General features: G+C 36.1%; 1 protein-coding gene across 1 annotated transcript in view; it reads right to left on the bottom strand.

Moving 5' to 3' along the window:
• Positions 1-21,779, bottom strand: part of MRC1 (mannose receptor, C type 1) — a 112,387-nt gene that overhangs the window by 47,163 nt on the left and 43,445 nt on the right. Inside the window, exons 7-13 of the mRNA XM_005687981.3 lie at positions 20,340-20,525; positions 17,053-17,210; positions 14,355-14,465; positions 8,113-8,228; positions 6,063-6,211; positions 2,959-3,158; positions 361-488 (exon numbers count right to left, since the gene is read on the bottom strand). Coding sequence (XP_005688038.1) covers positions 361-488; positions 2,959-3,158; positions 6,063-6,211; positions 8,113-8,228; positions 14,355-14,465; positions 17,053-17,210; positions 20,340-20,525 — 1,048 coding nt within the window. The remainder of the gene's footprint in view (positions 1-360; positions 489-2,958; positions 3,159-6,062; positions 6,212-8,112; positions 8,229-14,354; positions 14,466-17,052; positions 17,211-20,339; positions 20,526-21,779) is intronic.

Genomic DNA, 21,779 nt, shown 5'->3' with positions numbered 1-21,779 from the left:
TAGGGATTTATAGCTATAAAATTAAAGCATTTGGAAATGAAGTGAATGTCACTCAGTTGTGTCTGACTTTTTGCAACCCTACGGATTGCAGCTTGTCAAGCTACTCTGTCCATGGAATTCTCCAGGCCAGAATCTGGAAGTGAAACTAGGTCCAAAAGTGCCCATAGATTTGGGATATAGCATCACCAACTCAATGGACATGAACCTGGGCACACTCTGGGAGATGATGAGGGACAGGAAAACTGGCATGTTGCAGTCCATGGGTTTGCAGAGTCGGACACAACTTCACAACTGAATAATAACAACAAATGTGGACTCAAAGGGTCAAAGGAAGGAGCGTTAAATAGAAAAGATACTTACGTTACTAATCGCCATATTGCTTGCTGTTCCTCCTTATTATTGATACTAGCTAGATCTCCACCCAGAGCTCTACAAAAATCTCGAGATTCAAACCACGTTTTCTTCTCATGTTTTCCTTTTGCAAACAGCTAAAAGTAATACAGATTCAGAATTTATTTTACACTTCACAGCTTATCAAACCAAGAGAAATAATTATCTACTTTTGACGAGATTTCATTTAGCGAAAAGCAAGACATTACAATGGCCCCAAGCAATGTAATTCTCTTGGTTAAAAATCAATTTGTGAGAGAATACTTGGGTAACAGAGTTTGACAGATGATTTTGTTGAGAAAACCCTAGAAAATAGAATTATTTTACAGCACCGAAAAAGTCAGAGTGAAAGGTTTAGGTATATGGGTTAGGCATACAGCTTCTTGCAGAAGACAGGATTAATTTGGTTGTGTCAACTACGCCATTCAAATGGAAAAGAATGAAAGAAACTTGATACAGAGAAAGCAAACATAAATAAAAATTCAAGGATAATAACCTCCCTAAGATAGTGCCACAGTTTTGTTATCCTGTTTAGGTTAAACACTGAATAACCTGGGCGTCTTCCAATGCTTCATTGGTCTGTTCTTAAAATGGTCTTATCATTTTTGCTTATGGTTGCATATTTTAACAAAGATTGGAGGTCATGGTGTGACAGACACTAATTGGACAGAGCATGTAAAAAGATGGTATGTAAGCTAAATTTATTATTTATTTAGAGAATATGTCATATTACCCAAAGGACTGCTGGGGGAATGGAATCCACAGGGATCCATCAGGATGTTTATATCACTGTATTCATCAACTTTTATAATTTTCATTCATTGCTTCTCATGAGACATGGCCTGTATCATTGTAGGCTTGTAGAAAAGGAATTTGTTTCCAATAGACCTGTGGTTGTCTAGTTGTCATCAAGCAACCTGAGGCAATCTTTACCTTGACCCTACTTGAGTTATTGGGACACATGTGCCTTGAGCAACTTTTCATTGCAGTAACTCCCAAGACCTCTGTGAGTACCTCAACTTGTGTAGATGGTGCTAGAAGATTTCATTTTTGTAAATCAATTTACTAATAGCTGAACTTTATTAAGAATTTTCACACCTTAGTATGTACAAAGATGGTCTATATATTTTCAGACAAACCCTACCCTAAGCACCTCCAAAATCATAATTCCTAGGGAAGCACACATTTGAATTTGTTAAACATCTACCCAGATAATGTCTGCTGGAACTCTTGGTTCATTTCCCAGCTCTGGAGAATTCTGTATTGTCTCTCAGAAATCCTGCAACAAATCTCCATAGCCTGCCACTCTCCAGTGAATGGCTGTGTATAGGATGAACCTGGCCTTTGTGTAATAACTCAAAAGTTTCCAGAGGCAACAATAAAATACTTGATTTGCTTTGTATTAGTTTTCAACCCATTCATAAAATCCTCTCCAGTCTTGACCCAACACTTTCCCTTCTATGTAAATTATGCTTTAAGTTGGACTGGCTAATCTGCATTAAATAGCTCATTAGTCTCTGTTACTGCTAGTGGTAGTTACCAACCAAATTAGCCCTTAAGTTAGAGACTAAACAACCTCATTCCAGTACACATTAGCAACTGAAGTTCTTCATCAGCTTTGTCTAACTGTCTTACAAAACATGCCAGAGCCATATTCCTCAAAGGATGGAATAAAAGAGGTCCCGAGAACTGGCCATTAGAGAATAATGTCATTAAGTGGTAGTTAAGTATCGGGTAGACCAAAAAGTTCGTTTGGGTTTTTCTGTAACATCTTACAGGAAAACCCAAATGAATTTTTTGGCTAACCCAATACATTGCTATATTTGGCTAAATCCAACCTTCTCTAGAAAGAATATGATTTACAAGAAAGAAAAAGACCCAAATGCTTAATTCATTGGAGTCGGGGTATGTATTTTATTTGTTTTGGGTGAACTTGATTGCATAAAGAGAAAATGGGTGATCTCACACAGGAGTGTACTAAGTGACTACAGGATATCAAACTGCCATTTACGAGTCGCTGAATGGCCATGTACTCCCTACCTAACAGTCCTTCATCTTCCATCAGGCATCATAATTAGGAATTAAATAAGAACAAAGGAATATTCTCTCTAGAATCCCCATGTGGCTTGATTGCAGATTCGTTTATCAATTCACTTAGCCAAAAGCTTGAGCTCCAAGAACAGAGCCAAAATGGGATGCCATAGGATAGCATGAGTTGGGGCAGGAATTTTCATTGAGAAAAAGAAACGTGAGCTCAGAAAGCATGGGAAAGAGGAAAGATGCCAAGTGTAAGGAGCGATAAAGGCAGAGCAGGTGAAGAAGGCTGGTGTGACTTCTATTTATGGTATTGGTCATGTTTGTTGGTCTGAATGCAGCTGGTTCTTATCTTTCCATCCAAGGAGCACTCTTTCAAAACAACAAGTGCCCAAGTCCCCTTTCAGATCAATAATGTCGGAATTTCTATAGGTTCAACCCGGACATTGTTTTTGTTTTGTTTTCATTCCTTAGATGATTCTTTAGGCTGAAACATATCCCCAATTCTTGAAGAGCTCAGCAATGGATACTTACTTTGAAGCACAAGCTTGTTTTACTGGAGGCACCCCAATCCTCTGGACATTTGGGTTCGGGGGTGGTTGTGGGCGCTGGTGGGCGAGTGACTCCTTCTGCCCAGTGTTTGCACACAAATTTTGCCTTTTCTTCACATCTCAAGACATCCCACAAGCCCCCTGCAACCCCAGTCTTCATGGCAACACACCCGGCTTTCCGTCCTGCAGGTAACAAAGCAGAATTCACAACAGGTGATTATGAAACCTGGCTGTGCTCAAAGAAAAGAGCTCAAACCTGAGCCTCAAGTAGTGGGATAAAATCTACATGTGATAAGAAAATGTAGAGGAGACACTGCAGCATTTTGCAATTGCTTTGTTCTATTTCTGAACCATTATTTGCCTTTTATTTGTGTGGCCTATATCTCCAAGTGAATTATCAATATAATCTCAAATGTCAAGGTTTGGCAGAAATAGAGACATAGATAGAAGTAGGGAGCAAACATATGGACACCAAGGGGGGAAGGGAGATGGGGATGTGTCGGGAGATTGGGATTGATATATATACACTATTGATAGCATGTATAGAATAAATGACTAATGAGAACCTGCTTTATAGCACAGGTAACTGTACTCAGTGCTCTGTGGTGACCTATATGGGATGGAAATCCAAAACAGAGGGGATCTATGTATACATATGGCTGACTCATTTTGATTTATAGCAGAAATGAATACAACATTGTAAAGCAACTTGTACTCCTATAAAAAGCAATCAACAGTCACCAGGAGGTAACCCAAAGCCTTCATGTGAAAGTAACGCTGAAAAAAAAAATTGTCAGGGTTCTGGCAACATTTTGTATTTCTAATATCTGGCGGGGTCCCCCTACCCTGCACACAGACATAACAACACAATATTTTTAGTATGATAAAATCTATTATAATGACAAAAATAACAGGGGTTTTGTTTTACCAAGGAAGTTGTTTTTTAAAATTAATTTATGTTGTATATTGAAATATAGTTGATTTAAATTGTTGTGTTAGGTTCAAGTGTACAGCAAAGTGATTCAGTTATACATACACTTATATACACTCTTTTTTAGATTCTTTTTTCCATAGAGGCCATTACAGAGTATTGAGTAGAGCTCTCTGTGCTATACAACAGGTCCATATTAGTTACCTATTTTATATATAGTAGTGTGTATAGGTCAATCCTAATCTTCCAATTTATCCCTCCCTAGCTTTATCCCCTGGTAACCATAATTTTATTTTCTACATCTGTAACTCTGTTTTGTAGATAAGTTCATCTGTGCCCTTAAAATTTTTTTTTTATTTTATATTGGAGCATAGTAGATTAACAATGCTGTATTAATTTCAGGTATACAGCAAAGAGATTCATACATATACATGTATATCTTCATTTTAAAATTCTTTAACGGATAAAGAAGCATATAAAATAAAATGTGGACTATACTAAGCTTCATAGTTTATTTCAAAATAGCATTAAGATAGAAATTAAAAAACATTAGGATTTCTTACTGCTAAGATGAGATAATCTTTGATTATTATACTTTTAAAGGCAGTATATGTTTAGTTTTAGAGAACTATACTCTCCCCAAAATATTTTCTCTCTGATTGCTAATTCCCTATGACTGTGGTTTGATTTATTTTTATTCCCTAAGGATGTTCCTAGATTAATCTCTCAGTATACTACTGCTAAATGATCAATACCAGTGAAATTAAGGCATGTTGTCTGGCGAGTAAAAATTACCACTCAAAAAAAAAAAAAAACGCACTCAGCTCTTAATATACTGCCCTGTTCTTTCAAAATAAACTTAAATCTTACTATTTTCCAGAATGTTCAATTAATTAAACAGAAATCACACTATCCAAATTACTGATCTATTTTCCTTATTGATGACTGAGGATACAAATTTTAAAAACTTCTGAAGATTTGGACTTATTAGGGCAAACAGTTAATTGGCATACTTAAGCTCTATTATTCCTTCCATAGCTTTTCAACTAGGCACAGTGAAACATTTGCTCTAAGGCAGTTGAATTTCCTGAGTGCAGTCATACTGAATTACATCATAGGCTATGACAGCAGTGCATAAAGAAAGCAAAAAGTAATTTGAGTGTCTATTTCAGAAACTTCTTATTAATGAAGGCAAATAAAAATTTATAGGGAGAAAGAGTGACCTCCATGCAAAGAGCATGGATTTGGGAATTACAAAGATTAGCCTAAATCCATGCTTGTAAATTTTCCAAGTCCCAGTTTCCATCTCGACACAAGGAGGATACTGAAACTTAGCTTATGGGTTTTCTATTAGTATAAAACTAAATCCAAGGCATATACGCTAAGTCCCCTACATACAAACAAACTCCATTCTGAGAGTCCATTTGTTAAGTCCAATTTGTTTGTAAGTGTAATAAAGTTAACCTAGGAACCCAACTAACACAGATGGCTACACAGTACTATACTATAATAGGTTCATAACACTTTTCACACAAATAATACATAAAGAACAAAAATAAAGAAAACAATTTTAAGATCACAGTACAGTACCTTGAAAAGTACAAGAGCACAACAGCAGGCACCCAGCGGCACATTCACGTCTCTTGAAAGTTTGCCACTTGAGGGTTTGTATGTAGGAGACTTATTGTAAAGAGCTAACAGGGGGGCCCATTCAAGATACCGAAATAATACATTCCTCATAAGCACTCAGTCTTGTTCTACCACTGAAGCACAGTCATATTTCTGTTCACAGTCACACTGAAAGTTTTATATCCCCTGAGGACAGTTTTAAGTTCTCAGAAATACGTGAACCAGTGGTCACCATGGAATCTTTCTGACCATTAAGGATTTCATCACTATTTTATAAATACTTCAAATGGAGTGGCACCAAATAACCTAGGAGTTTTCTCTTCCTTTTTATCTTAGACCACTGCACGCTAATGGGAACACTTTTTTTAAAAAAAAAAAAAAAAGAGAGTGAAATAAAAAATAATAACATTTTAATAGTACAATGAATTTACAGAAGTCTATTTGGAAAGGTACATGAAGGAATCACAGGTTTGGCCAAATGGATATGTGGGGTGAATGGAAGCCTGAAACGGAAGCCCTGCACATACCTGGCATATCCGAGTTCCAGTGTGTGAACTGAACGCCTTCCTCCACGGTCCACTGAAAGGTGCCTTTTTGTTGTACATCGGAAAGTCCTATCCAAAAATATCTTTCAGGCCTCAATCCAACCAAACTAGTCAGAAAGGCTTGTTCATATCTTAAAAAAAATTTAACTAAATTTTAGGAAAAAAGTGAATTTTTCTAATTATCCACATGAAAAACATCTCAATTGTATGCCTGTGCTATCATTTAGTTGGCAAATCAAACCTATTATGTCCTATCTACTTGTCATTTAAATTATGAAAATTTTCGCTAAGGAAATGTGATCTTATGAAGGAAAAGTATCATACGGATGATAGAATAAAATCATTCAAATGTACCCAAACTATTTCTCTCTATTTCTCATCAGTCCCTCTGCTTATCCTGTTGTCTTTTAAAATACAATGTCTGAAAATCAGTTCACTTTTCAAATATTTCAGATGCTCTACACAATTCTTGGTGAAGTAAGTGGAGAGGCTGCATCATTATTAAAGATAATACAATTAGAAAATCTGTGTCGATTTTCCCCTCGATTTCATTTCCATTTCTCAGCTCTGAAACAACAGAGAAAATTATCAAGAAGTACAGAGAACTAGAGATTCAATCTCTAGAAAGAACTGGGAGCAGAATCACAAGCTCCAATATTTTTTCTCCTTCTGGATCTCATCTTTATATATGGTGTCATCTGGTAATAATACACTGTGGTTAGTAAGGCAAACAAAATTTGTCTTAATTGATAAATGACAGTGACACAGCAGCATACTCAGAAGAGTCTCTCTTTGGAGCAAAAGAAAAGTGATGTTCAAAATTTCTAGGAACAAGGGAGTTGTAGATGGCTCTAGCAAGAGCAGAGAGGAAATGGAGAGAAAAACACAACAACAGAAAATTGGTTTGACCCTAGTCTGAATAATTTCATTCCCTAAACTGAACAAACCAAAAAATAAAAAATAAAAATAAGAAACTCGATTTTTCTTAAATGCCTAAACACTAAATTGAACCACAGAGTTAGTGAGTTCCTGAACACAAATATCACAGAAAACACACACACAAAAAGCAAACCTAAAAGAGAAAATCTAGGGACATCCATGCTCCAGTAGACTCAAAGACCAATAAAATAGACCAGAACATGTTCCCAAGGTACTTAAAAATGTGTAGCTTACTTCCAGGTCATCAGATAAAACTTATCTATGTTCTGATTTTCAGAGGTGAGCAATGTATCAGACATTTAATTATACATGAAGAAAGAATGTTGAAATATAAGTTTTTTTTATAAGACTATATGAATTCTGTGAAGTCTATGATGTCTTTCATTTTATCAAAGAATTTTAATATTAGTTGCATCTTCTAGACATTATTGGGCCTGCTTTGAAAGGCCAATAAATATAACTTACTGTATTAAAATTCAATAATTTTTACCAGTTTACTCCAAATCACATGGACAATTAAAAAATTAAATTTCTTTTAAGTTTCTTGAAAAAAGTAGGAGAAAAATAAATACTGAAATCTCAAAGAAGGATGGAATGCTAGAAGTTAAAGGTTACATAAAATTCTCTATGTCCACATCTTTTTCTGGACCTACTAGTCTAGTAAGCCTAGAAAATCTCTCTGCTCCCTCCCACCCCCACTGGACTGCCAAGGGAAGCTTCTGTCTGCCTTTTTTTATGTTGGAGGTGGTAGTAAAAATAGAATGTTTGATTTCTTGAGATGATAAATTTTCCTTACTTTCTCTGCTTTAAAAACTTTGAGATTTACTGCATTAAAAAAGTTAGATATATAAACAACATTTACTGGAGTATTAGCAAACTGTTCTTGTTTTATGGTACTAAAAATAGCAAAATATTTTTTAGTGTTTGCAATGAAGAATCCAAATAAAAATATGATTTTTACTGCTTCTATATTTATAAACCATACTTCAAGATTCAGCGTAATTCACTCAGAAATTTAGAGCATACTGATATACTCTTCTGAAAATGTTTCATTATTTGATATATATATTTTTAAAATAGAATAGTTGCATACCTGTCTTCAACAGTTGTTAGGTAAGCCTTCTCACTTACACAGGTCTGGTTTGCTTCTGTAAATGTTGAAAGTGTGTGTCCAATCAAATAGCAGTAGAATCCATGCCTTTTCCACCCCTATTAATATTATCAAGCAGAATATCATGCATATTTATTACATAATATTATTTAAATAATTTTTATATCTTGAAACACAAATTGATAAACAATAGAAGCATGTAAATAACACAAATATCAGTAACTTGATATGCAATGAAAACAATTTATGTGAATAAAGAAAACAGGAGTGCATTGTTCCTCATATGACAAATTATGATACAAAATGGGGGTGAGGGGAGTCATTCTTTCCATTCTGATGCAATTTTCAACAAAAACGACTTGTGAAATATTTACCAGAGAAACTGAATGAAATGGCTAAGTTCTCAGTTTTACAATAGGAAGCCACAGGAGCCAATTTGCAGAATAACAAGCCTAGTCACCTACTGAAGACAGCAGTAGATGGTGAGTACAAAGCTGTGCCATCTGGTCAAAGGTTAGTTCTTATCAAACTCCTGGCATCATAATTTGACATGGTTCCTCTCTCACAATTCAAACACATAGAAATGCTAGATAAAAACATGGCAATAAAAAGAAAATCCACACCAGAATTTGAGAGAAAGAAGGACAAATTTTTAGGTTCAAAAATAAGTACTAGAAAACGAAAAAGCTGGACTAGAAAATGTACAAACTCAGAGACTGTAGCTGCCCAGTCATATTTTAGACCAAGATTAAGATCATGAAGTTTATGGATTAGGGTTTTATTGTTCATATAGATTAGGATATTGGGCCATCGGCTCACCTGAGGCAGGGAGATAGAACTGATTGTTGTTGTTTAGCTACTAAGTTATGTCTGATTCTTCTATGATCCTGTGGACTGTAGCCTGCCAGGCTCCTCTGTCCATGGGCTTTCCCAGGCAAGAATACTGGAATGGGTTGCCATTTCCTTCTCTGGGGGATCCTCCCAACCTAGGGATTAAACCCATATCTCCTAGCATTGGCAGGCAGGTTCTTTACCACTGAGCCATCAGGGAAGCGCATAGAACTGAAGTCCTTGTGTAAAGATGATACCCACTCATGGTAGCCCCTCTGTGAAAGGAGAGCAAGAAAACCCCACCCATAAAAACAGGAAATTGAGAGATCCTTGTCACTTGCTTGGGGATTTGGAAGCAGGAAGAAAAAAATTCTTCTGCTGAAAATAAATACTAAGTCTGTGCCACAGCTGGGTGCCAGTCCTAACTTTACACTATCCATACTGTATGAGACTCCATAGTCAAAACATGAAAAATAAAATACACAAAAGGAGAATCTTGCAGGTGCTTTGAGAATTAAAATGCAAAATCACACAACAGAAATATTTCCATAACCCAGGTCATGAAGACTATAACATTTGAGGGTAGGGGGAGATGCGACGGTGAACTAATTTACAACCAAAAATTATAAACCATGTAAGAAAAATGTCTCCTTTAAGGGAGAGTCAACAGTTTAACATAATAAAACCAAGTGGAAAAGAAGCATGTTATGGTGATTTAAGTGACAAAGGAAGAAACATAATCAATGAGGAAAGATCAAAATACTATGAACAAAGAAAAACAGGATTTGATTACACACAAAAAAACAATTTCTAGAAAAGAAAACTAAGAAGTTAAAAACTCAATGGCCAGATAAAGCACAGAAAATGTGGTTTCAGAAAGATTAGTAAGCTGACTGAACGTGGAAGAGAGATGAGACTATGAAAGGATGTTTAAAATCATATTGTTAGAAAATATAGAAGATACAGAGGGCTTCCCCAGTGGCCCAGAATTAAAGAATATGCCTGCAGTGCCAGAGACGCAGGAGACATGACTGACGCAACTGAGCATGCACATATGGTGAATGAGGTTGAAAAGCATCCTGAGAGAAGATTGAGAAGCACTGAATAGAATGAATGACCGGTAATTTTCAAGAATGGAAAGATACAAATCCTCAAAATGAAGAGATACACCACACCAAATGGAACTAATAAAGCAAATCCAAATCTCACTACATAATACTTACAGAGACAATGAGAAAAATCTTAAAATCAATCAGAGAAAAAATACAGATTATCCACTTTTTTAAAATAAAAAAAGAAAAAGAATTAGTTTAACAGGAATTCCAGTGGCAAAAATAAAGGTCAGGAGAAAATGAAATAATATGTATAGTTGCTGTCAGAAAACAGCTGTCAATCTAGAATTCTAAAATGACTTACCTAAATTACTATGCAGAGGGAAGATGAATTCAAGACATTTTCAAGCACAGACAGAGAGTTTTAGACTCCCAAATCCCAATGAAAAGAACTTCTGAAAGATTAACTTTGGCAAGAAAGTAAAGTCAAGAGGAGTAAGTGAGCTAAAAGTCTACACTGAGCAAAGAAGTCAATAATGTCAGCAAATCCAGATCTAACTGCCTGGACAAATAGCAAAGATAACTAATTAGAAGTGGGAAGCTAAAGAATGAAATAGTAACAAGATCTGTAGTTTAGTTAACAATATTGTATCCATGCCAACCACCTGTTGTCATCATGTACTCTGGTTAGATAAGACACTATCATTGGCAGAAGTCAAGTGGATGACAGAGGGGACTTCTCAGTATTCCTTTTTTTTTTTTTAATAAATTCTCGTGAGTCTAATATTATTTCAAATTTTTAAAAACTCTGAATTATTAGTGGAATAATAACATTCACTTTGTTCAGGAGGCAGAGAAAGAGACTGGTTAACTTCAAGACAAGAATGCATGTTAAAGGTATAAGATAAACCATTTTGAAAAAAAAAAAGGAGTAAAAATGTATAATTTCCAAAAGGGGGCTTCCCTGGTGGCTCAGATTGTAAAGAATCTGCCTGCAGTGTGTGAGACCTGGATTTGATCCCTGGGTTGGGACGAGCCCCTGGAGAAGAGAATGGCTACCCACTCCCGTACTCTTCCCTGGGGAATTTCATGGACAGAGGAGCCTGGCAAGCCACAGCCCATGGAGTCTCAAAGAGTCTGACACAACTGGGCAACTTTCACTCTTTTCAGAGGAGGAAAGGGGAAAAATATATTCAATAGAACCAATGTGAACCAATGTTATGCACAAAAAGAGAAAAAAAGGAAAGAAAGCAGAATGGTAAACAAAATAAAGCACATAATAATATGGTAGGAACAAATCCAAATAGATTGGTATGCAAAACAAATCTAAGCTCATGTTTTCACCAGTTAAAAGCCAGAGTTTCTCAAATTAGATTAAAATGAAAATGCAGATATTCATTTACAAGGGCCATTCTTAAACTACAGCTACATAGAGTGATTAAAAGCAATCAGTTGGAAAACAGGATTCTGGGGAAACACCAAACAAAAGATAGCTTTGGTGGCAAAATTAATATTATTTAAAATTGACTTTATGGTAAAAAACATTATTATGAATGAAGAAAATAACTACATAATTAAAGAACTGATTCTCCAGAAAGATATAAATACATATCAAAGTATATAAGACAAAACTTGATAGAATCACAATAAGAATATTATGTCAAATAGACAAAATATTAGTAATACAGAATATCTGGATAATATATTTGCTAAGTTTTATCAGTGCTCATTCAGTCATGTCTGACTCTTTGAGATCCCATGGTCTGTAGCCTGCCAGTCTCCCCTGTCCATGGAATTTTCCAGGCAAGAATACTGGAGTGGGTTACTATTTTCTACTCCAGGGGATCATCCCAAGTTTTGTCTAGTTACCATATATAGACCCCTGAACCCCTAGATCAAAGATCACTGTGTTCAAGCATAGACAGAATATTTAGAAAAACTGATTATGAACTAGATAATGAAGAAAATAACAACAACAACAAAAACTTTATATGAGCACAATGCAGTGGAATGAAAATCAATAGTACCTCCCAATTATTTAGAAACTAAAACACAAAACTCCCGTTACTGCCACCAAAACTTCCACCACCATGAAAACACACACACACACCCCAGTTCACAGATCAAAGAATCTTAATGGAAACAAAACATATTTAGAATTGAATCATAAAGAAGTCCCACATAATACGTGGTATCTGGTCCATGGTTTCAATTCCACCTTTTACTTCTCATAAGCATTTAAAAAAACCATTCACTTTAATGTCACATCCATTCATTCCACTATCTAAAGCTCATGGTGGTATGTTTTATAATTTTGGATTTCAAACTCATCTGTGGGATTCTCAATCAGCCTGGAGATGGGGTCTTCTGAAGAGGATTTACACGTGCATCTATCAGACATCCAGGAATATTAGCAACTCAGGACCACCTCATGTTAATTTCTTAAATCAAGGTTTCCCACAGAGACAGCAAGGAATTGCAAACTGAATCCCAGATCTTTATCATAGAAGGTCTGTAGTTTTGAACTCTCAGAAATACTCCCAAAACACCAAGTACTCAGGCTCAGACATTAAAAAAATAAATAAATAAACCTCTCTGTTATCTTCTTTTGCCAGCAAGTGGATTTTTTTTCTAGTCTTCCCAATGATTTGAGGAAACCACTGCCTAAAGCATGTGTTTTTAAAAACTTGCCAAATTAATATCTCTAAGTCTTTGCTTCTTCTCCTGTCTAATTAGAAATGTAATATTTATCTTTTAGGGCTTCCCTGGTGGCTCAGTGGTAAGGAATCCGTCTGCCAATGCGGGAGAGTTGGGTTCAATCCATGAATCAGGAAGATCCCTTGGAGAAGGAAATGGCAACCCCCTCCAGTATTCTTGCCTGGGAAATCCCATGGGCAGAGGAACTTGGTGGGCTACAGTCCATGAGATCACAAAAGAATCAGACATGGCTTGGCAACTAAACAACAAAATTTATGTTTTAAGACTATCAAAAGCAAAATAACCACAGTCAACAAACAACTGGCTGATACTTTCTTCCTTTTCTGATTACCAACCTAATGATTAAATTGTATTTTATCAGCGATTGTAGACAGTTAATAGAAAAAAATATATATATATATATAAAATGTTGATTGCATAGAAGTAATAAAATTTACTTTCCTGGTGGCTCAGACAGTAAAGATCTGCCCACAATGTGGAAGACCCAGGTTCGATCCCTGAGTCAGGAAGATCCCCTGGAGAAGGGAATGGCAACCCACTCCAGTATTCTTGCCTGGAGAATTCCATGGACAGAGGAATCTGGCAGGCTACAGTCAATGGCATCACAAACAGTCAGACATGACTGGGCTACTTTCACTTCACTTCACTTCAATAAAATTTAAGGATTGGTTTATTAATTACAGAAAGTTACAATAATCGACAATCTCCTGTATAAGCACATGATTAAGTAAATATCTAAGTGTACTGGTAGTGAAACCAGCAGTGAAAGTCTAAGAACTTGGCAGGAGACTTGGGTTCTTAACTTCCCTCTCTGTGACTTGAAAAAGCTATCACTTCTCTGGCTGAAATTTCCAGAATGCAAAATTTAAATGGGGGTTTTCAATAGTTACTAAGATACTTTTTCTATCTCTCACATTCTGTGATTTTCTGTGTCTGCCCTATTTTTCTTTATGGTTTAATGGTATAGTACTCAATTATGTTTAATGAATACTGGTGTTTGTTATAAGATGATTTGATCATAATGTGATACTCTTGGACAGAAAATCAGTTGTTATTTTATTTTTATCCAAGAGAAGTGAGAAAGGAAAAAAGAGGAAGATGGGCAAGTCAGCAATCAAACAGGAAAATGATAACCATACACCCTGTGTTTTTGTAGCTTCTTTGCGTTTTCAGAAATGTTTCACAGAAATAATCTACTTTAATCTCAAAGAAAGATGAGACTTGCTAGGAGGTATTACTAACCACGGTGCAGGTAAGATTAAAGCACAATAGGATTGCATGGCTTGACTTGGTTTAGTTGAATTACTACTAGCTACTACCAGCTGGAGTGTAGACCTCCTGCCTTCTAGATCCTCAGAGATTTACAGAGATGAATCCCCACCAAAAACAAGGTCACCAGAAATATTAAAAATGGAAAAAATAACTAAGGATCATTTGCTGTCTACAACTTAAGGTTATCCACTAGAGATGTCCTTGACAATCCACTGGGTCAAAGATTAGCAATACCTTGAAGCTGAAGCATTTGGCTACTATGACAACTAAGTACTTTCACAGACAAAAATAAGCTAAGTCTATCACATCGATTTTGCTGATCTGAAACCATGGGGTGCATTCTATACTCACTTTCTGGCAGCCTGCTTCCACTTCCACTACTCCTGGAGTTTGGGCTTGTGATTTCATCTTACAGATGTAACCAAGAGGCCGTTCGCATGCCCGATCTGCCCAGTACCCATCCTGCAGGAAGCAAGGGGGGAAAAAATCTTAATGATTATCAGTTGTTTGATCTTGATGCTATTTTTTATAATTGTGCCTCTGAAAAGGGAAACAAAGATTCGAGGTTATTAAGAGAAAAAGGCATCTATGAAGAGGAAAAGTAAGTGGATATTTTACCAGGAAACCACAAATTTGACTTTGGCTATAAAGATGTAGCCAAATCAAGATTGCTGGGAGAAATATCAATAACCTCAAATATGCAGATGACACCACCCTTATGGCAGAAAGTGAAGAACTAAAGAGCCTCTTGATGAAAGTGAAAGAGAACAGTGAAAAAGTTGGCTTAAAACTCAACATTCAGAAAACTAAGATCATGGCATTTCGTCCATCACTTCATGGGAAATAGATGGGGAAACAATGGAAACAGTGACAGACTTTACTTTTATGGGCTCCAAAAGCATTGCAGATGGTAACTGAAGCCAGGAAATTAAAAGACACTTGTTCCTTGGAAGAAAAGTTATGACCAACCTAGACAGCATATTTAAAAGGAGAGATATTACTTTGCCAACAAAGGTCCATCTAGTCAAAGCTATGGTTTTTCCAGTAGTCATGTATGGATGTGAGAGTTGGACTATAAAGAAAGCTGAGAGCCAAAGAATTGATGCTTGTGAACTGTGGTATTGGAGAAGACTCTCAAGAGTCCCTCGGAGAGCAGGGAGATCCAACCAGTCCATCTTAAGGGGAATCAGTCCTGAATATTCATTGGAAGGACCGATGCTGAAAGTGAAACTCCAATACTTTGGCTACCTGATGCCAAGAATTGACTCATTTGAAAAGACCCTAATGCTGGGAAAGATTGAAGGCAGGAGGAGAAGGGGACAACACAGGATGAGATAGTTGGATGGCATCACTGACTCAGTGGACATGAATTAGAGTAAACTCCGGGAGTTGGTGATGGACAGGGAGGCCTGGTGTGTTGTAGTCCCTGGGGTCACAAAGAGTAGGACACAACTGAGCAACTGAACTGAACTGACAAAGATGTAGGAAGAAACCGTAGCCACAGTTTGTTTTTATATCTTCATTGTCAGGTCACAATGGAGAGAGACCTAGAGAGAAATTAAAAATGCTCATAAGCCCTTAAGTGATGGTTCAACAGAAGGTTTGCACACAGCCTCCTCATCCATCCCTACCAGCAGCTGTTTTCAAGTTAACTGAATACATTTATTTATTTATTTATTTTTGGCCAAACCGTGTAGTATGCAGGATCTTATTTCCCTGACCAGGGATTGAACCCAAGCTCCCTTGCAGTGAAAACCTGGAGTCTTAACTGCTGGGCCACCGAGGAAGTCCCACTGAGTACACATAAAGCCTTGCAGAAAGAACACTCCCGTGCAACACACCCAACCTGAAAACAGTCTCCTTCCTTCCCTTCTTCCTATTCCTATTGATGAGGGTCCTCTATGAACTTAAGGTGGCATCTTTCATTCTGCTTCGAATTCTACCTTTTCCACCTTCCCTAGAGATTTCACCTTAAATGAGTGCTCGTCCCCTTCCCTCAACTGGTAGAACACCTTGAAAAGTGGTTTTCTATACTCTTTGACTTAATCCTCACATCTCACTCAGTCTCAGCCACTACAATCTGATACTCAGCTCTTCCGCCAGCATAATATTTACAGACTGCAGATTTGGTTTGGCTGCTCCTAGGCTAATGCATGTTTTCTCATTGCCAGTACTTTTCCTACCCACCTCTCCACCTCTCACTCCATGCTTTCAGCCATACTGTCTTTCGAGTTCTCAACAAGAACAAAGCTCTCCGGTTTCCTCTTCCCAGGACACTCTTCTGCCTATTCTTTCAATAATTAATACATATTCTTTCCTTAAGCTTTCAATTTTTCACTGTGAAACCAACCACAATGACAAAAACTGTAACTAATACTTATTGAACAGCAAGTTTGGGCCAGGGACAGTGCACATTGTATGCGTTAACCCATTTAATCTTTATACCCACCATGTGAGCTGGGTACAATTATACTCATTTTACAAACAAGGAAATGTTTTGCGTTAAAACCCAGCCTCTTACTCACCATGTTCATTGTCTATTAACAAAAAATAAGTTGATGATATACTTCATAGCTAAACTGCCTGATTTCCAACATGGAAGCATCGTTTCATAGTTGACACTTCTGTGTAACCTAAAATAACAAAAGAAGCTCTCCAAGCATAGACTCAAGGTTGTAGGACCCAGAGTAGATCTAACCAGGTCTACATCCACTCGGAGCAACCAGCTGAAAGTAGAATCAAAGTTCTGAAAATTGTTTAATCAAGCCATATAATCATATGGCATGATTTAGAACCAAACACAAACAATATGAGCATTCGTATTGGTTAATTTCATCTTTGAAATGACAGCTTATCTGCTGTTTTTCTGGTCTTCTTGAAAATGACTTGGCCAAGAGACTCAAGAGACTGAATCTGAATTCGAGTTCAACTTTGATCTATGTCAACTCATTAGGATAGAAACAATGGAAACAATGATATATAATAAGTGGGGCAAAAGGAAAATTTTCCTGTGGCTTTTGCTCGATACCAGTAATTAAAAGTGTCTTACTTTGCCTTTCATCACTGCACAGTCTTCCTGCCTGTTGTTTTCATGACTTGGTTCTCCACGAAGCCATTTGGTAAAAGTTACAGGGGTGCCATCACTCCATTCAAAGTACATTTGAATCTTGATGTCGTTTAAGCCAATCCATAACTCATCACTTGGCTCTAAACAGGAAGAGAAGCACAGAAGCAATTTACACAAGGTTTTCTTTCCAAAGATCAAAAGGTTATCAGGAAAGGAAGGCCCCTTCTTTATCAACGACTCCCTTGATGTTACAACTATCATAATATCCCATCCACTTGCATGTTAAATGGATCTAGCTCTGCAGCCTGAGATGTCAATGACCTTTTGTGTTGTCAGTTTTAGTTTAAAATATGTAATGTATTCTTCACATTGTGAAGGTGACTGTACTCTTTTTTGTGTGTGTGCTACTGCAGATTTAATCTCCTGAGAGTTGTTAAAATGAAACTGAAGTAGATCTATCATTACCCTCTATTTTGTGAAACTGCTTTTTGTTATAAATAATTTACTATAATCAGTCAAACTCATGGTGCTGGAAATATGTAGTTTATTTATACATAAATCTATTTGACTACTATTAAATCTTAGTATAATGAAGGTTTTAAAATAAAAACTTTAAAAACCACTTCTATTTTACTAACAAGGTTGTTATCAAAAAAATCTAGGTATTTCTGTTAAAGTTTAATCACTGTAATAGAAGTTAAAATGATCCATACAGTGAGAAGATATATCAACTGAATAAATGGACTCTCTTCGCATTTAGCACTTATTAGTCTATAAATAAATGAATCCATCATCATTGTCACCACAAAATACCAGAAAAACCCAAACAAACAAAAGTTAAAATAAAAAACTACCAGGTATAGATATAAAAGGTAATCATTCTGTTCTGAAATTCTATGAAAAGCATCATTGATTTTTATCAGGAATTGTAATTCTAAAAGTTCTAAATAGCATAAGCATAAATGGGGTAAAATTGAAGGCCTGCAATCTCACAGCTAAAATCACACACATTTTCACATTTTTAAAAATTGGAGGCATACACAATTCAACATGTGCTTAAGTTACCTCCCTGGAATTCCATCATGGAAGCTTGATCTATGTTCTTTAAACAGTTAAACAAAATTATTTGTCAACAGATTATAAAGATGTTGTATTTATAGAAGAAAATGAGAAATATGCCACATCTTATAGGAATTTCCCTAAATGGTGTAGTCTCTTCCTCCTAAAAGCTGTCACTCAACTTTGCTTTTGGAGAAGTCCCTGGCTGGCCCATTGTCAGCCCCAGCAGATGTTTCCAGCACTATAAGCATGAATGGCTTTGCCAAGATGATCCCTTTTCCTTTCACTTAATTTGGCAGATCATGATCTGTGAGTAGCAAATATAGGCTCCAAAATGACCTCATGTAACTCCTCAAGGTTTTTAGGTTCAAGATCAATGAAAACCTAAACTCTCAAGTCCCACAATTATAACAGAGTGATAAGAGGGTCCAATAAACATTTTTCTCACTAAACTGTTCTCCCATCTAGCTTTTGTAGTTCACACGTACAAACTTGATCGTATAAAAATATATAAGATGTGAGCATAAAATTGTTAGACAAAGTTTTTGTAAATTTGTTAAGTAAACTGTCTTAGTTAATGCAGTCAAAATTTATATGTGTAGGTTCCAACTTATCCACTGTATTTCCATGATTAGCATAGAAGATATTGTCTCAACTAGCTTAAAAAGGTTTTCTAGGTTTTTGAGTCAGAAAAAAATTTTTTTCAGAGGTTAAGGAGGGAATTTTTAATTAAAGTATAGTTGGAAAGTTTGACATTTTAGGAAAAGAAACACTAATTTTAACTTTATTACTTATTTTTTATTAATATTATTTGCATGGTTTGAAAGAAATAAATCTTTATCAATAATAAAAAGGGAAGGTTTCTCCAGTGAAAATTTACTAATTCTCTAGCTGAATTTAAAAGCAATCTTCCTCATCCAAATTCAAAATAACTACAGCAACAAATATATAAGGTTCTCCTTTATAATAGACCATATTATATAAAGTAGAGAAAATTTGCACATTAGCCCTATAGCCTCTTAAACTGTTTTCCACTGACTCACTTGAAAAGTTTATCACCTACTATAAGCATCATGCCATCTATGTCATGATATTATCCAGATATCTTGGTTTTGATTACATTATTATTGTGTAGTCTAGGTGTTCCAGAGTAATCAAGAAATTTACGAGTTAGTCGAACGTCATCATCACCCTACTAAACTCAGTGAGGTGAGCAGAGGAGGGATTCCATTCAGCCAAGCACTAACAGCAGCAGTGCTGGGGATCTTTTGTACTTGTCAGAGACTAATTTATCTCATCTGTTTGTTCATTGTCTTTTTCTTCTCCCCTACCCCCACTCCTATCAATTTTCATACAGTAAGTGTCAGGAAGCATTCCCAGCATCACCATCATCCATTTCCTCTTGTGTTTCTCTCTGGAAATGAACAGGTCCAGCTATTCAGCAGTCTCATCAGTGAAAGAAGAAAATGATCATCATTTAATCAGCAAGTACCATGGGGTGTCCATCATTATTCTATCCTTCTTCACCCTCCTCCTCTTCAGGATAAGCATTCCCAACTCCTTTATCCACTTTTCAACTGTTTCTGATAGAATCAATTTTTTTAAAACTGTACAATATGTTAGTTTTCTATATTTTCTACATTTTCTCTGTATCTCTTAGATTATAGTCTTAAAGTGGATATATGAACTACTTCAAAAGATTTAGGCCACTATCTAACCACTCCAATCAAACATCTTCTTGATTTTTCTGCTCATCACTCTAGCAGCATCAGCTAGATTAACAGAGAAAATAAACTCCAAAGGATGAGATGGTTCATTTAGAGACCTTTCCTGTGAGAGAAAATATCGGCCTTAAAATAGAAAATACCTCTACACACACAAATTCCAATAAGTGAAATATTGTTCACAAATTTAAAGAAGACTGCTCTGAATCCAGGTTTTATATAGAAAAACAATATTTTAAAAGCTATGCATAAGCTGATTCTTTATTAAAGGAAAAAAATCAAATGTTCTCTCAGTGATAGAAATTCTTTAAATTACTATGCAATTTTTATATTTTAGGCATAATTAATATTTGTCACTAAGTTTATTGAATTGTTAATTTGAATTTATCTAGATTATAAAATTTAACACTTATGATTAAATTTTCCAGAGATGGATTGTAAGTCGGGAAGATAAGAGTCAAGCATATTACAGATGGAAGTTCTTACCATAGCCCAGCTGAGAGATAATAAAGTCAAATTCCTCAATGCTGTGGATACTTGCTAGGTCACCACCCTCCTTCCTACATGCTCTTAAGGCATCTCTTTGGATTTTCTTCTCCTCTCTGTAAATCCTGTAACAGTGACCTGCATATGGCCACCACTGACTTGGGCAGTTGGTAGGCACATCACTTTCTAGAAAAAAAAAAGAGTTTGGAAAACACTTTAAAAGAGTTTTAATTGTAACAATATTTTCTATTAATATCATTTTCTATAGTAAACAGTTCATTATTATAGGCAAATACAGCTAATAGTTATTTTTCTGTTTTTTGGCATAGGTATTCACAAAATATAGACAAGAATGTGTTTGATATTCGACTAAAAATGATATGGAAGCCATCTTTCACTATAAAGTGAAGCCAAATGAGAAATCTCTTTTCAATTATGTATACAAGGCCACATGAAGATACAATCAATTATCTCTTTTTATATTTTATCATCAGCAGACCTATCCTAACCATGTCCTATAAATATAGATTTCAAGGGGACTTCCCTGGTGGTTCAGTGGTTAAGAATCTGCCTTGCAATGCAGGGGACATGGGTTTGATCCCTGGTTGGGGAACTAAGATCCCACATGCCACGGGGCAACTAAGCCTGTGTGCCACAACTAGACAGCCTGTGCTCTGCAACAAAGATCTTGCATGCTGCAACTGAGACCCAATGCAGCCAAATAAATAAATCTTTCAAAAAAGATTTCAATTTACTTCTATTCTATGGACATTAGGGAGCCATTCATTCCTCAGAGGAGGGCAAAACTCATGATGCAATCAGGAGAAAAATGTGTTGACACAGGGCACAGAATGGGTAGGATGTAGGGGGGTCACCAAGGAGCTTCTGAAACCATGGTAGTGTGAGCTGGCCACCTGTGCCTCTGAACCAACTCACTGCCACTGACTTTCTCCCAAAAGATGACACATTGCTGAAATCACAAGGATTTCAATTCCGAAGTCTTTCAGCCAAAATCTGAATTTGCCATGAGCAAATCACATCACGTGAACCAAACTATCCATATAGATATATAATTGTAAATAATATTAATACTAATATTAAATTACCCATCCTTACTGTGTTCTTCTGCACTGGGAAACATTTGAGATAATATGACTATAAATTATAAACATGATAACAATGACGATTTAATCAAATCAGTAATAGTGACCAATATCCTATTTGTTGCTACTAACAGTTAGGGTTAAATTTCATAACCTTGATGATTGATATGTTACAAACATGTACTATAATAGTAATAAGTGGGGGAAGGGACAGCAACGACATCTGAAGGCAGGAGACTCACTTCATTTGTCCCCATATGTCCTAAAATGACATAGGGCCTGGCACAGAATAAATGCGATGAATATTTGTCAGGAAAATAATTGAAGTTATATGTAA

This window comes from Capra hircus, chromosome 13, assembly GCF_001704415.2.
Source record: "Capra hircus breed San Clemente chromosome 13, ASM170441v1, whole genome shotgun sequence".
Lineage (NCBI taxonomy): Eukaryota > Metazoa > Chordata > Mammalia > Artiodactyla > Bovidae > Capra > Capra hircus.
The sequence above is the reverse complement of the archived record's forward strand: the minus strand, read 5'-3'. Positions and strand labels throughout refer to the sequence as shown.